Raw genomic sequence first — 16,044 nt, forward strand, 5'->3', positions numbered from 1 at the left:
ACTTACATAATAAATAGTACATGCATTATTAATGATTAAGAAAAATTAACATGTTAAACCTTTTTTAATTAATCACATACACTCACCTAAAGGATTATTAGGAACACATACTAATACTGTGTTTGACCCCCTTTCACCTTCAGAACTGCCTTAATTCTACGTGGCATTGATTCAACAAGGTGCTGAAAGCATTCTTTAGAAATGTTGGCCCATATTGATAGGACAGCATCTTGCAGTTGATGGAGATTTGTGGGATGCACATCCAGGGCACGAAGCTCCCGTTCCACCACATCCCAAAGATGCTCTATTGGGTTGAGATCTGGTGACTGTGGGGGCCATTTTAGTACAGTGAACTCATTGTCATGTTCAAGAAACCAATTTGAAATGATTCGAGCTTTGTGACATGGTGCATTATCCTGCTGGAAGTAGCCATCAGAGGATGGGTACATGGTGGCCATAAAGGGATGGACATGGTCAGAAACAATGCTTAGGTAGGCCGTGGCATTTAAGCGATGCCCAATTGGCACTAAGGGGCCTAAAGTGTGCCAAGAAAACATCCCCCACACCATTACACCACCACCACCAGCCTGCACAGTGGTAACAAGGCATGATGGATCCATGTTCTCATTCTGTTTACGTCAAATTCTGACTCTACCATCTGAATGTCTCAACAGAAATCGAGACTCATCAGACCAGGCAACATTTTTCCAGTCTTCAACTGTCCAATTTTGGTGAGCTCTTGCAAATTGTAGCCTCTTTTTCCTATTTGTAGTGGAGATGAGTGGTACCCGGTGGGGTCTTCTGCTGTTGTAGCCCATCCGTCTCAAGGTCGTACGTGTTGTGGCTTCACAAATGCTTTGCTGCATACCTCGGTTGTAACGAGTGGTTATTTCAGGCAAAGTTGCTCTTCTATCAGCTTGAATCAGTCGGCCCATTCTCCTCTGACCTCTAGCATCAACAAGGCATTTTCGCCCACAGGACTGCCGCATACTGGATGTTTTTCCCTTTTCACACCATTCTTTGTAAACCCTAGAAATGGTTGTGCATGAAAATCCCAGTAACTGAGCAGATTGTGAAAAACTCAGACCGGCCCGTCTGGCACCAACAACCATGCCACGCTCAAAATTGCTTAAATCACCTTTCTTTCCCATTCTGACATTCAGTTTGGAGTTCAGGAGATTGTCTTGACCAGGACCACACCCCTAAATGCATTGAAGCAACTGCCATGTGATTGGTTGATTAGATAATTGCATTAATGAGAAATTGAACAGGTGTTCCTAATAATCCTTTAGGTGAGTGTACATTAACACTTTAATGCAGCATTTGCTCTAATTAAAATATTTTTGTAAAAGTATACTTTTAGTTGTAGTTAAATATTGCTGTTGACACTTCAGAGGAATGATCAAGCAAATACAGCTATAGAGAAAGATATATTGAATATCATCAAAAAGCCTGTAAAATGTTGAGACTGACTATCACCCAGCCCTAGCAAAAAGTATGGTTAACCAGAGTCAAAGAGAATGTTAAAAACAAATGCACCTAACTACTTACTAAGACAACATCTACACTGATACGGTTTTGTTTGAAAACACATTGATTTCACTACTTTTATGCTTCATCCACACTACAGCAGCATTCGCCTACACCAAAAAACTGAGCGTTTTGAAAATGCTCTCCATTCGTGCATACTTAAGAAATCTATGACGCTAGGAAACTGAAAACTACGTTTTTCACACAAAAACGGATTTGTGTTGGATGTGGCCTAAAACTAATAATGGAACACTTATACTTCATACATTGCTGTCTCATAATGACATTTTACTTCTAAGTGTATCTGATATAATATATTCAAATATTCAGATCCAATAAAGACAGTGAAATATTTGTAAAATGCTGAGCTCTAGTACTATCAAAGCTGGACAATAGCTTGTTTATATTCTCCATCCTTTCCTCTGACTTGAGTCACTCTGGCTTTCTCAGACCTGGTGGCAGACCTACTTAAGGAGCTGTCCAATCACAACGAGCGAGTAGAGGAGAGGAAGGGAGCTCTAATCGAGCTGCTGAAGATTGCACGTGAGGACAGCCTGGCTGTGTGGGACGAACATTTCAAAACCATCCTATTGCTGCTATTGGAGACACTCGGGGACAAAGATGTAAGACATTACTGCCCAAATGCATCATATAGCACACATTTTTAATTGACACATTCTAAATAAACCTAATATCTTATATATATATAAAGAATCATAGACTAGCTTTAATGAAGTCCTGTTATGCTGTACCATACATGTGCCAGCATTGTGTGCCTGAGCTTTTTCTTGGCTGTGCGTATTTGTAGTGGTTAGTAATGATAGAATGCATTATCTCTCATTCAGCACACCATCCGAGCACTAGCTTTACGGGTTCTGAAGGAGATACTAAGAAACCAACCAGCACGCTTCAAGAACTATGCAGAACTCACCATCATGAAAACACTAGAAGCCCACAAGGACTCTCATAAGGAGGTTAGGATCAACCCTCTCAAAGAATTCATTCAAGCGAATATGTAATTACATCATACATATGACACTGCCTACAATGTCATAGATTTACTAAGAATCCCTGACATACGTTATTAAACCAAAATACAAATCATTTTACACTATATATTGTATTTCAGTGAGTTGTAGAGTAAGGTGTCATAATCATTTAACAGTGTTGTGATGTTTTAAAAGAAGGTCTTGTTTTCTTGAATGTACTGTTGAAATGTATTCCTTTAAGCAACACCCCAGTGACACCATATAGCCCTCACATGTGGTTGGCCTGGTGACTTTTCATTGTACAGGGTCTTATTTAGAGAGGAGCAAGCTGATTGGTCTCTTTAATCCCTTTTAAACCCATCATCTGCACCAGCGGAAACAGGGCACCTTGGTTACATCTTCAGCAAGATGACCCAACCCAACAAACCTAACAACTAGATAAATAGATGAGTGCACCAGGGGCACTGTAGAAGGTCTGTAGTCATAATAAATGAGACCATTTGTCAAAAACATGGTAACGATCAGAACTGGGCATCAGGGGTTGTGTTTTTTTTTTTTTTTCATAATATGAACAGATAATTCCAATTGATGTCCATCATTTTGACAGATAAAAAAGAAAAAAGAAAACTATTTTAACTTAGTGCATCTGTTTTTATCTTCACTCTCATTCTCCTGCTGTTTGTGTGACCTATTGATTTCCTGGTATTAAAGATGCATTTTGTGTGATCCGATCACAAGTGGACAGGCGCCATCGCTATACTGTACCTGATAATATGTGTCTCTTTTGACCAATTGTGTTTGGATTTTGAGGAGAGGGTCTCTGATTTCATGACTGCATACATTAATCATTAATGACATCATAATTTTTTTTTTATCATGGTTGTAGCTGTTAACTACAAAAACATGTAGTTTTAACATTTTGAGAATGGCAATGGTTGGATCGTTAATTAAACATTTCTTTTATATATATATATATATATATATATATATTCTCTCCGGAGGTAGTGGCGTGGTGATATGGCCTTTACAAGTCGGGATGTGAATTTATTTTCAATAATTCAGTGATTTGAGTCTGCTTATACCTTGGTAACCAAATGTAGGGCCCTATGATTAATGTGGAAAACACATATAGAATGGCATTAGCTATAAAAAGTGGAGTGTCACAGAATTTAACATATTTTGGTTAAAAATGTATGTTTGAATGCACAATGAATCAAAATAAAATAGTGAAATGTCCTACAATGAAAAGCGGTATATAAATGTGTTTATATCCCCTTTTCTCCCAATTTCGAATGCCCATTTCCCACTACTTAGTAGGTCCTCGTGGTGGTGCGGTTACTCACCTCAATCCGGGTGGCGTAGGACAAGTCTCAGTTGCCTCTGTTTCTGAAACCGCCAATCCGCGCATCTTATCACATGGCTCGTTGTGCATGACACCGCAGAGGCTCCCAGCATGAGGAGGCTCATGCAAACCTCCGCGATCCATGCACAACTTACCACTCACCCCACTGAGAGCGAGAACCACTAATCGCGACCATGAGGAGGTTACCCCATGTGACTCTACCCTCCCTTAGGAGACCTGGCTGGAGTCACTCAGCACACCCTGGATTTGAACTCGCGACTCCAGGGGTGGTAGTCAGCGTCAATACTCGCTGAGCTACCCAGGCTCTGAAAAGCTGTGATTTAATTAAATAAATAAATAGTCTGCTTGTTCTGCACACTTCAAGGTGAATGTGTTAAGCCAGTCACTTGTACACTGAAAACACTGCATCATGATCATCATGTCGCTCTCTGTTTGTGTAGTAAATGACAGAGAGCAGAGAGCTCATTCACTGTAAAGCGCACAGCACATGCAGACTATTTTTATTTTTTTTAAATCACAGCTTTTGGGGGTTTATTAATCACACTGGGCCATGTAGCGAATTGATTATCCAGAGATGAGAAACTACTGTCAAAAAAACACAGAAATGCTTGATTTAATATGGACACGTGAACTAGGCGAAAAAAGCCTAGTTCACATGTGAGGACAAATTGCACTGTGGATTTTGTATAAAAGCACTTCATTTGATTAAAATAATGCAATGCTATGTTAAAAATTTTTATTAAATTCAAATAATTCTAATATGATTTTAATAAAATTTTAATTCATTAATTTCATTTGATTAGACACCATTTTGATTCTAACATTTAATTAAACTGTCGAAGACGTAATTCTGAAAAAAAACAAAAAACAAATACCAATAACCAAAATAATCATCATGACCTCTTTTGTTTTTGCTTAAATTTTAGACCCATTGGGCACATAAAATGGCCTGGTAAAAAAGAAGACAAACTAAACACATGGAATGGCTTTAGTAGAGATAACAAAGACTGCTAGGTACAATTTAATATGCAATAAATATGTTTGTATGATACAATTAATTTATGATGTATTATTGCTAGAGCTGTCAAAATTAACATGTTAGTTCATGTTATTTAATACAATTTGAATCAATCAATCAATTTTATTTCTATAGCACATTTAAAACACATGTTGACCAAAGTGCTTCACATTATAGCATAAACAGATCATATAAATACATAATATAGAAAATATAAAACACATAAAATAAGAACCCACATTAAGCACAGTTAAAAGCAAGTGAAAAAGGTGAGACTTCAAATAAGATTTTAAAACATCAACTGATGTACAAGAACTGATATGTAGTGGAAGGCTATTCCACAGCCGTGGTGCCGCCACTGAAAAGGCCCGATCTCCCTTTGACTTAAGATGGGACTTGGGGATCGTTAAAAATAAACTCTGTGAAGACCTTAGTAGTCTAGAAGGCGTGTGTTGCTGAAGGAGATCTGTAATATAGGGAGGAGCCATGCCATGTAAATCCTTAAAAGTAAATAATTAAATCTTAAATTGAATCCTAAATTTGACTGGAAGCCAATGAAGAGATGTTAACACTTGGGATTGTTACGAATCAGACGAGGAGTGAGGATCTACACACAGATTATTGAAAATTAACAAGGACAAACGACTGGTAAACACAGGAACAAACAAAACATCCACGATGGGAAACCAAAATATAAACAAGAGGACCATCCACGACGGGTACGAGGCAGGACCACATTCAGGAACAGACATACCGGTACCTAACATTTAACAACCAACAAAGACTGAACAAACAACAGGGCTTAAATACACAGGGATAATGATTAACAGGTGAGAACAATCAAGCTGGCAGTGATGAGGGCAGGGAATTGTGGGAAGTGTAGTCCGGGAGAAATGGCAAGGGAGAAACACAGGGCAGACAACAGGGAATCGTGACAGGGATATATTGTTGTGTATTTTTTGTCCCGGTCAACAATCTTGCAGCAGCATTCTGGACTAACTGCAGACGTGACAGTGAAGTTTGAGAAATGCCACAGAGTTAAAGAGAATAAAGTGTTAATTGCTGTTAACACATTTATTCAGTTTGCCATTATAACTATTTGATTCTGTCCTACACAATACATTATTCTAAACATGATTACATCCATAAAGTGTGTAAAAAGTTGTTATATTATTTAATAATTGCAGTTTTTATTTACTTGTTGCCTTTCCTGTGTGTTTTGTTGCTATTTAAGAAAACAGAAATGTGCAAGTGAGAGGAGTAAAGAGTGTCATTGCATAAATCTTTATTTTTAGTGTCAATTCACACAAATGAATGAACCTAATAATTAAACATAGGCCTAGACTGTATTCAAATGTTGATTATGAAATTATGCGATAATCGCAATTAAATATTTTATTCTTTTGACAGACCTAATTATCACTATTCTGTAAATGATCTAATCCTTTCACATAAGACTGCTGAGTGAATACAATAGTGTTACAATATATATATATATATATTTATTTAAAAAATTGTCAGTGCTTTTTTCCTCAAAATTACTAAAATAATAGTTCGTGGAACTGCTAAGGAATGTCAATTGTTAGTGGAATCGGTATCCGATCCAGAATCATCAAATTCCTTGTGATTCCAATTTATAAATTGTATTCTGGATGTTGCTCAGTCAAACAGAAATATGCTGAAATTGTTAAACTTCACAAACTCCCTCAAGTGCCGTCCTGATGTTCTATTTGCAGGTGGTAAGGGCGGCTGAAGAGGCTGCCTCTACGCTGGCCGGGTCCATTCACCCAGAGCAATGCATCAAGGTGCTGTGTCCTATCGTACAGACTGCAGACTACCCCATCAACCTGGCTGCTATTAAGATGCAGAGCAAAGTCGTTGAGCGCATTTCCAAAGAGTCTCTGCATCAATTGCTGCCAGACATCATCCCTGGCCTCTTACAAGTGAGTCTTTAAAGCTGATGGCAACATTTCTATGATTAAAAGTTACTTCTGTCACTTTAAGAAATTATATACATTTTCCAGTCCCTTGTTGACATATTGTGATGTACTTGCTATTTATTCATTAACTGTTCCCAGAGGTCTATAAGAATCTTGTAATGGTCCAAACATAAATAAAGATCTCCTAGCATCAAGCCTGCTGTTAAAATATTCAAGTGTGTGATTCTGCAGCCCTTTCAGTAATCTTTGAACGCCCTGGCAAAAATTTTCATTGGAAATATTCTGCCTTATTTATACCACAAACTATACCAGAAAGAGTTTGTTGCCCCCACCTCGCTGCTCTATCACTTTTGCACTCTTCATGGCATGCATGTGTGTGTCTGTCTGCAGGGCTATGACAACACTGAAAGTAGCGTTCGCAAGGCCAGTGTGTTCTGTCTAGTGGCCATCTACTCTGTGATTGGTGAGGAGCTGAAGACCCATTTGGCACAGCTCACGGGCAGCAAGGTATTATCATATGCACACCATCTCAAGGTCCTCTGTACAGTTTCACCCCTGTTTAATCTCTTTATCACGCTACCCTCTATTTATTTGTTTCCTCCTGGTTTTGACTGGTTCAAGTGTTTAAACTTGACCCACTTTCACTGCTCTCTTAGTCTCTCTCTCCCTCTTTGTCAACTCCAAGAAACTCCATTTCTAACAAAACTAAAGGGATGAAACTCTCAAAAACAAACACAAGTCACATATCACCCCCCAAATATATATTCTGCAAAAAGAAATGACCAGTAGGACCAATGTGATTATGTTCCTCCATGATAATTAAGCACATTTCCTGTGAAATTCAATAAAAAAGTATTTTGTTTTATTTTTAAGCATTGTAGTATGTAGGGATGAAGTGTGCTTAATTGTCATAAATAATATCACAATGCAAAAAAAAATGTAATGGTTCTGAAAATACGCTTCATTTTATTGAAGCAAAATATAGTTTCTTGTGACATGGGTGAGTAAATAATGACAGAATTTAAATTTTTAGGTGAACTATCCCTTATAAAGCTTACAAAAAAAATCCCTTAAATTAATGTTCTGGGTTCAAGACAAGTAGAGCTCAATCGACAGCATTTGTTGCAATATTGATTATCATAAAAATTTATTTTGACTCTTATTTGTCCCTCCTTTTCTTTAAAAAAAGCAATAATTTGGCTTCCAGTGAGGCACTTACAATGGAAGTGAATGGTGGCCAATCCATAAACATCAAAATGCTCACTGTTTCAAAAGTTATAGCCAATTTTACAACTATGTTGCCAAGATGATGTAATGTCAACAAACCCCAAAACCCTAAAATGACTATATAAATCATGATTAAAACAATTTTACAGCTCAAATAATACACATGTTTTAACAGAAGAGCTAATGTAAGTGCTTTTATAAAATTATAAGCTTCACATTTCTGCCTTCAAACCCTCCAAATATTGGCCCATTCACTTCCATTGTAAGTGTCTCACTGTAACCTTCGATTTTTGCTTTTTTTAAAGAAAAGGAGGGACGAGTCGAACTTTTGTTGTGGTAATCAATATTATGCCAGAAATGCTGTCGATTGATCTGAACTTGTATTGAACCCAGAATATTCCTTTAACATCTGATTAGACAATGCAGAAATAAACATTAACCCAGTCCTTCTTAAATAATGCAACTAGAGAGTGCAAATATAACTTGCTTTCCTCTGAGAGAGCAGTCAGTCTGTATTAATCAGTATTAAAATTAGCTATTTTCTGTCTTTTCACTCCACAGATGAAGTTGCTAAATCTGTACATTAAGAGAGCCCAGACGACCAACAGCAACAGCAGCAGTTCTTCAGATGTGTCTTCTCACAGCTAGCCGGATAGACTCTAATCCGTTCCCTACACCTGTGTTTGGATACAGTTGTGCCTCCTCCAAACATCCTTTTTATTGCTTTATCCCAATCTTGCTGGATTTTCCCAGGAGACACGCATTGCTCACCGCAATCAACTTTCTTTTCATCCAGCTCCAGGAAACCTCTTTGTTAATCTCTCATATGTCATTCCATCTGTGAAACATTGAATGTAAAGGGGTTTGGATGGAGGGAAACAAAATGCATGCTGACGTTTTGATAGGGAACAGATCTTCCATGATTGGCAATGCTTCCTTAATTGGAGCAAACAGGCATTCTTCAACTTCTGAAGAGGTGATTTAAAAGTAATAACTTATTAATGTTACAGTGGTGTTACAGGCTCAATTCACTTGTTTGGATTTTAAATGGGCACAGTTGGGTTAGCTAATGCATCATTTGTATCTCAGTTAATGCTAGTGGAGCATTTGGCTGGCCAAGTGATACATGTAAAGAAAAGAGGAAAATTCGAAGTAATTTGTAGGTTTGGCTACAATGACAACCAAAAAATGTAGGACTAAATGAATAGCATTCTTGTATATATTTTTCTTTCTTGTACAAGCAAGCTGACATGGGACCGCAATATCACACCCACAATGTTGAAAATGTCGGATATTGTTTGTGGGGTTTTTTTTCAAAGTCTTTAATAAGGCAATTGTAACACCTTTGCATTAAGTTAATTCGCATGCGTGATTATGTGTTAAAAATGTGACACAAAAAGGCCTCACTTCGGAACACAAGGACAAACTTCTGAATGTAGATTCTTTTTTCTTGTTCTTTTGAAAAAGTGATGGGTTTTGTGAGTAAATTATAAAGAGCCACTACAAACAAGGTCATTTTTAAAAGTTCTCAAATGCTTGTCACTTCTATGGAAAGGAGTTCATCCTCAAACAATGAATGAAACCCATTTACAGTCTATGTTCTAGGAGCAAGAAGATTGTGATGGAAAATTCAAAACTGCTATGCCTTACGTTCATATTTTCTGTGTTGAAAGACTGTTAAGATATAAATGTCCACAGGCATTCTCACTACAAAGTTAAAGGATGAGACCGCAAGTTCACCACATGTCTTTGACACTAATGAAAACCCTCTATTCTGTCTGTAAAAGTAGAGGCGATCCTTTCTCCAAGTGGTCTGGGCTCTATTTTTCCTTGTTCATCTGCAGAATTTTGCAGTGCTGGGAGTTTAGTATTTTGTACATACATTTTAATCATTGCTTCTCACTCCCCCACTGAAAGAAAATAAGGTAAAAATGGTGTTGCACTCTTTTGCACGTGAACAAATACCCTGCATGTTTCGATGACATAACCATCCTGTGCTGACCTAGGTTTGGCTGTTTGAGAAAACATGCCACCTCTGCAGACTGGTTGGTCTGTAAATACAGTATTATTATCGTTATTATTAATATTTTGCCCAAGTGGGGAAGCAAGCAAGTCCAAAACTGAAATGGGAGCTGACCAAAATGTCTGTTTGTCCTCAGACTGTGAAACCAGACCATATTCGAAATTAAGGACAGACATTGAAAGCACCCTACTCTCATTTAGTGTTATATTCTGGGGCATGTGGCTTTTATAGGTATGCATAGTGTGTGCATACCCTTTAATGCAGCATTTCTTTCTAATAATTTTTAACTGATTCAGACCATCATTTTGGTTTAAACTGGGGCTACTCTCAAGGAAAAAGCCAGTCGTGAGGTTCAGCAGTGCGAGTATTAATTTAAAAGCTCTCTGAGTTTCCTGAAATGTTGACACGGTATTCCATCAGATTGTTTACTAAGCATGATATATTTTAAGTTTTGTCATTGGACACTGATTCACTCTTGTATTTATACATTTATGTTATTTTCTTCACTGTCCCAATGTACTTTTTTTTTTCAAAGGCTTGTAATAGATTTACAACAACTCAAGTTAGCCCTAGAAATAAAACAACCAGAAACAATTATTTATTTTTTTCATCCCTGAAATGCTGAAAATGAGTTTGTAATTTTGTTGTGTAGCTATTCAATATGTTATAACTCTGGTATGCATTACAATTCATGCACCAATACATTTATAAACATATGTGACACTGTGTACTTAGTCCAGTGCTGTAAATATTAACAAAGTGGGGCTTTTGTAAGTCCCTGTGACAGTGATGCCAAGGCTTTCCGTCAATACAGATGTAAATACACAGTATCAGTCAAACCGTTTGAATACATTTATTTTGTAGTATTATTTTTACCACATTGTAGAATAACAATAAGGTCATAACATTTATGAAATAACACAAATGGAAGTATTGGAATTAAGTAATTAGCAAAATAAATCAAAACTCAAGGTTAAACCAAAACTCTTATATTTAAGTTTCTTGAAAGTATTTCAAATGTAAAACCATTCTCTTAACCAAATCCAAGAGGTGCCTAGCACCAGCCTTCTCAATGAGACACGGCCATTATTGGTCATTCAGTGTTGCACTGAAAAAGACTAACGATAAAGAGTATGAGATTTAGTTACCAAAATGTCAAATGTTTTCATCTGTTTAGCTGTTACTTACAATAGTTAAAGATTAAACATTTGCTCAGGTCTTGTCCCAGGTACACTCATATTGCCAACAGCTATGTCTGTAGGCACTGTTGAGCTCATTAATATTAATCAAGTTGTCTGCATTCGCCTGAACTGATTTGCTGAAATAGCACTGTGACATGTGAGTGCAAGCCAATGGGATTACCACTTTTGAGTTAGTTCCGCCCACCGCCAAAGCAACCAGCTAGCAGAGGCTTCTTTGGGGGGGGGGGGGTATGTTTAGTTATTTCTAAAAGTAAGGGAGGTATGTCCCTCTTAGTTATAATGGTTCCTACACCCCTAAATGGAAGTGAATAGTTCAAAACATTAAATTACTGTTTCAAAAGTATTGCCAAAAGCTGTTAACAATTTCTTTTTTTTTTTTTATTCTTTTTTTTCAAGGAATGGAGGAACGAGTCTAAATAAAGTTTTGTGGTAATCAACATTATGCCACAAATTCTGCTTATTGAGCTTCACTTGTATTCAACCTGGAAGTTTCCTTTAAGAGGTTACATTTTCAATCATAATAATGAAAATATTTTCTAAAGAAATTAACATGAAGACCATTTATATTTCTCTACAAAACTAACTTTAAGCATAAGGCTTTTGGGCAATTCCACAAAAATTTCAACCATACCATGGAAAAATTGTGATTTCAATCTTATTTCAATTCATCATGCAGCTTTGATGGGTATTATAACATAATATCATATGTCTCAGGGGTCAATGTCTGCAGATTTCATGATGCAAGTGCAGCTTTCTCAACTGTTAATGAAATATGTCACGTTCGTAACACCGGTTTTTCCCCCATTTATATGAAAACGACAATTAATAAAAAAATATATATTACATGTTCTTAGGAGTGACAACCCTTCTACCATATGTGGGTATTATTATTTATGGATTGTGCATTTTTACAAAGTATGTGTTCTCCCAAAAACTTTTGTCACATCCATAACGCAAGCTCATTTCCCAATCTAAACTGGAAAAAAACGTATCTAGACTGAACATTTTCTGATGTCTGGACAGGGGTCTGCAGGGGTCTATGATCATACATATAAATTGTTTGATATACTGGTAATGAGTACTTTATATATGAAATTAAATTTAACATTTTCACTGCAAAATGTTCCATAACGTTGAAATAGCCCTTTAAACAAATTCAGTCAAGTGTAGCAAAAAACAAGAAACCTTTGACTAGTTGTATAGGAGACTCATTACAAACATCACAATGCATAATATAGTTAGTAAAATTCAAGTTCTGCAGTCCTGACCTGTGATGTTGCTTGCAGTGTCACTCTCACGCTCTGTCAAAACAACACGGTCTACAAAAGGAACAGTTTTAGTGTGTTTTGTTTGAGCGTCAGTTCAGATGACAGAGTTGGAGTACCGGACACTCACTGGTCAGCTGAGGGCGTCGCGCGGTAAAAGATAGAAAAGCTTTAGTGGCCCTCACTGCACAACTCTTCTCCTTGTGGATACAAACTGAAAAACATGCTGTTTTGGCACACTCGTCCCGACACCTATCAACCGCACACGAAGAAGAATTATATAAGGTAAGATACTGCGCGAGACTCGGAATCACTCGTTCAGTGTCATTCGATAATACTCAATTTATACTCAAAAAATAATTTATTTATAATCAACTATCTTTATGTTTATAAAGCTGAATTTAATTTATCCTAATTTAGTCTTTGACTCACGAGAGGGTTATCTTTATCACATTTGGCATGAGATTGTTTATCTGTAGACAGTTGGACGAATCACAAAATGATAAGAAATATGTATAATTGCCAAGTTATAGCTTCATTAAGTAGCCTGCAGTTTTCAGTCAACAAATTATTGAGTATTTATTTGAATAGTCATCTGTGGAAGTCGCGTTAATTGATTTTATAGGTAGGCTTTTTGAACGTGAAGTGTTTTGCTTGACACTGTGCTTTAATAATGTCAATTCATAAGTTATTATTAATTTCTTTTAATTATTAGCTGAATAAATAATAAAAGCTTAGCCTTTATTAGCCCAAAGGAAAACGAGCAAAGTTCACCCATATATATATCATATATATATATATATATATATATATATATATATATATATATATATATCAATGCATTTAGGTCACTCTAAAATGTATTTAGCTTTTTCAGATGGTGCAAAACTTTACAGAGGAGACTAGTTTCATTATCAGCACTTTAAAAGGTAAATATACTGGTTACACCTGTTTATCAAGCTGCAATTATGAAGTGAAAATAAAGCCCCTTGGCATTGCACAAATGAGTTGTGTACTAAAGGCTAAAGTTTTGCTGAATTTACATTAAATGCAAACTTTGGGATTCAAATGTGAGACCACTTGTGAAAAGGCTTCTATTTTGCTTTTTTTTTTATTATTATTATGAATAATAATATAAGTATAACAACTTAAAAAAAAAGAGTTGGAAAAATTAACACGAATTTCAGATTTTTTTCAGTATTTGGGATGTGGTCTTTTTGCTTTAATGACACCATGCACTTGTGCTGGCAAGAACTCCACGAATTTGTGAAAAACCTGATGATCCATGTAATCTGTGAATGTTCCAAAGAGCGTCTTGTATCAAGAAAATCTGAGCTTTCATTTAAAGGAGTTAAAATGATCAATGTCACAATTTGATTATTTGATTAGTGGCCTAGATTTTTTTTTAAATCCTTAAAGCTTCAGTTTTCTATGCTTAAGTGAAATTTTAACAGATCCATTTAATAGGCTACTGTTAAGAAGTTCTCACATTTTTTAAATGATAAGTTATAATTTAAAACATGAAACACAACTAAGATATTCACAGTATCTCCACTGGATTTACACTTAATATATAATAACCTCATGTTTTTCTTATTATTCTATATGTGGTCAATGTTGACTGCAGTTCTTTCCCATGTAATGGCAGATGAAAGTAATGATGGCTACCATGTTGTACAGAAGTGACTCAAATATGAAACTGCTGGAGCATTACAGATCCCTTTAACTTATTTGTACAATACTGTTTTAAGGTTAATTAATCACCTATTAGAATGTGAAATGAATGCAGTATGAATAAATGGAATAAATTAAGGAATGTAGCATTACATTTAGGCATTTTTAACCTTAAACCTTCCACTTTGTCTAATTTTTGCCCGATTTCTAATCTACCTTTTATTTAGAAAATTCTAGAGAAAGTGATATTGATTCAATTACAATCATATTTTGACTGTTAACGCTATGAAATCTTTCAATCCGGTTTTAAACATTTACACAATACCGAATCGGCTCTTTTAAGAGTTTCAAATTGTTTTTTCACCAAGACAGATTCAGGAAAATCCATGGCTTTACTCTTGTTAGACCTGAGTGCTGCATTCGATCTGGTTGACCATGAGATCTTGTTGACTCGCTTGGAGATAGCAGTGGACCTTCGTGGTACTGTACTACAGTGCTTCCAATCCTATTTGACAAATAGGTGGTTCAGTGTTCGCACTGGCCATCACTCCTCCTCTAACATACCAGTCAAATGTGGAGTGCCACAGGGGTCAATCCTTGGTATGGTGTTATTCTCCCTGTACTCTCCCTCTCGCTTTTATTTTTAATAAATACAGAGTTACTTTTCATTTATATGCTGACGACACTCAGATCTATCTTCCGCTAAAACAAAATGATAAATCAGCTTTACAACCCTTGTTGGACTGTCTACAAGAGTTTAAGTTATGGCTTGCAAATATCTTTCTGAACCTAAATGTAGATAAAATAGAAATAATTTTATTTGGGCCTAAGGAAAATTGTGCTGCTAACCTCAACCTAGCTTCTCTTGCCCCACAATGCTCCAGAAACCTGGGTGTACAAATTGATTACAATTTAAAATTAGATAAAAAATGAGTGTGGTTGTAAAGTCATGGTTTTTTCATCTTCACTTTCTCACCAAAGTAAAACCTTTTTTGTCCACATGCAACTTTCAAACTGTGATTCATGCTTTGGTAACATCTCGGTTAGATTATTGTAATTTACTTTACTGTGGTGTCTCTCAGTCTTCCCTCTCTCGTCTACAGCTGGTACAAAATGCTGCTGCCAGACTTATCATATGGACTCGCAAGTATGAGTCAGTTACACCAATTCTAATTGCTTTGCACTGGTTTCCTGTCAAGTACAGAATTGACTAAAATGTTACTGTTTGTTTACAAAACACTACATAACTTGGCCCAGACCCAGATGGTCAGATTTATCTTCATATTATTAAAAACGACTGTTTTATCTTTTGTTTGTACTATTGTTTGTATCGTTTAATTTCCTGTAATAACCATTTTATATGGAACAGCACTTTGGTCAACCGTGGTTGTTTTTAAATGTGCTTAATAAATATTGATTGATTGATTGATTGATTGATTGATTGATTGATTGATTGATTGATTGATTGATTGATTGAAGAATGAAAGCTGCAAAACTTTCAGGTGCAAATTAATAAAGGATTAATAATTTTTTGATTATGTTGTAAGTCAGCAGTAATCATGATTAATATGCAAATGTATAGTTATAATTTTTTTTTCATGCTAAATCGGTATTGTGGTGTATTATAAGCCCATATGACAGATATTTTCATTTTGTTTGCTAACACTTTACGATAAGGGTCCATTTGTTAACATTAGTTAACTTGAACTAACAATTATCAATACTTTTACAGGATTTATTTATCTTGGATAATGTTAATTTCAACATATACTAATACATTTTGAATATCAAAAATGTTATTATGCACTATGAA

At 36.0% G+C, this 16,044-nt stretch overlaps 1 protein-coding gene across 1 annotated transcript in view; it reads left to right on the forward strand.

Annotated features, from left to right (window-relative positions):
• The window catches only part of clasp1a (cytoplasmic linker associated protein 1a), a 110,514-nt gene extending 98,886 nt beyond the window's left edge, over positions 1–11,628 (forward strand). The window contains exons 40-44 of the mRNA XM_052142484.1: positions 1,981–2,153; positions 2,376–2,504; positions 6,637–6,843; positions 7,231–7,347; positions 8,629–11,628. Of these exons, the coding sequence (XP_051998444.1) occupies positions 1,981–2,153; positions 2,376–2,504; positions 6,637–6,843; positions 7,231–7,347; positions 8,629–8,715 (713 nt within the window). The 3' untranslated portion in view covers positions 8,716–11,628. The remainder of the gene's footprint in view (positions 1–1,980; positions 2,154–2,375; positions 2,505–6,636; positions 6,844–7,230; positions 7,348–8,628) is intronic.
• Positions 11,629–16,044: the final 4,416 nt, after the last annotated feature.

Source organism: Xyrauchen texanus, chromosome 14, assembly GCF_025860055.1.
Source record: "Xyrauchen texanus isolate HMW12.3.18 chromosome 14, RBS_HiC_50CHRs, whole genome shotgun sequence".
Classification (NCBI taxonomy): domain Eukaryota; kingdom Metazoa; phylum Chordata; class Actinopteri; order Cypriniformes; family Catostomidae; genus Xyrauchen; species Xyrauchen texanus.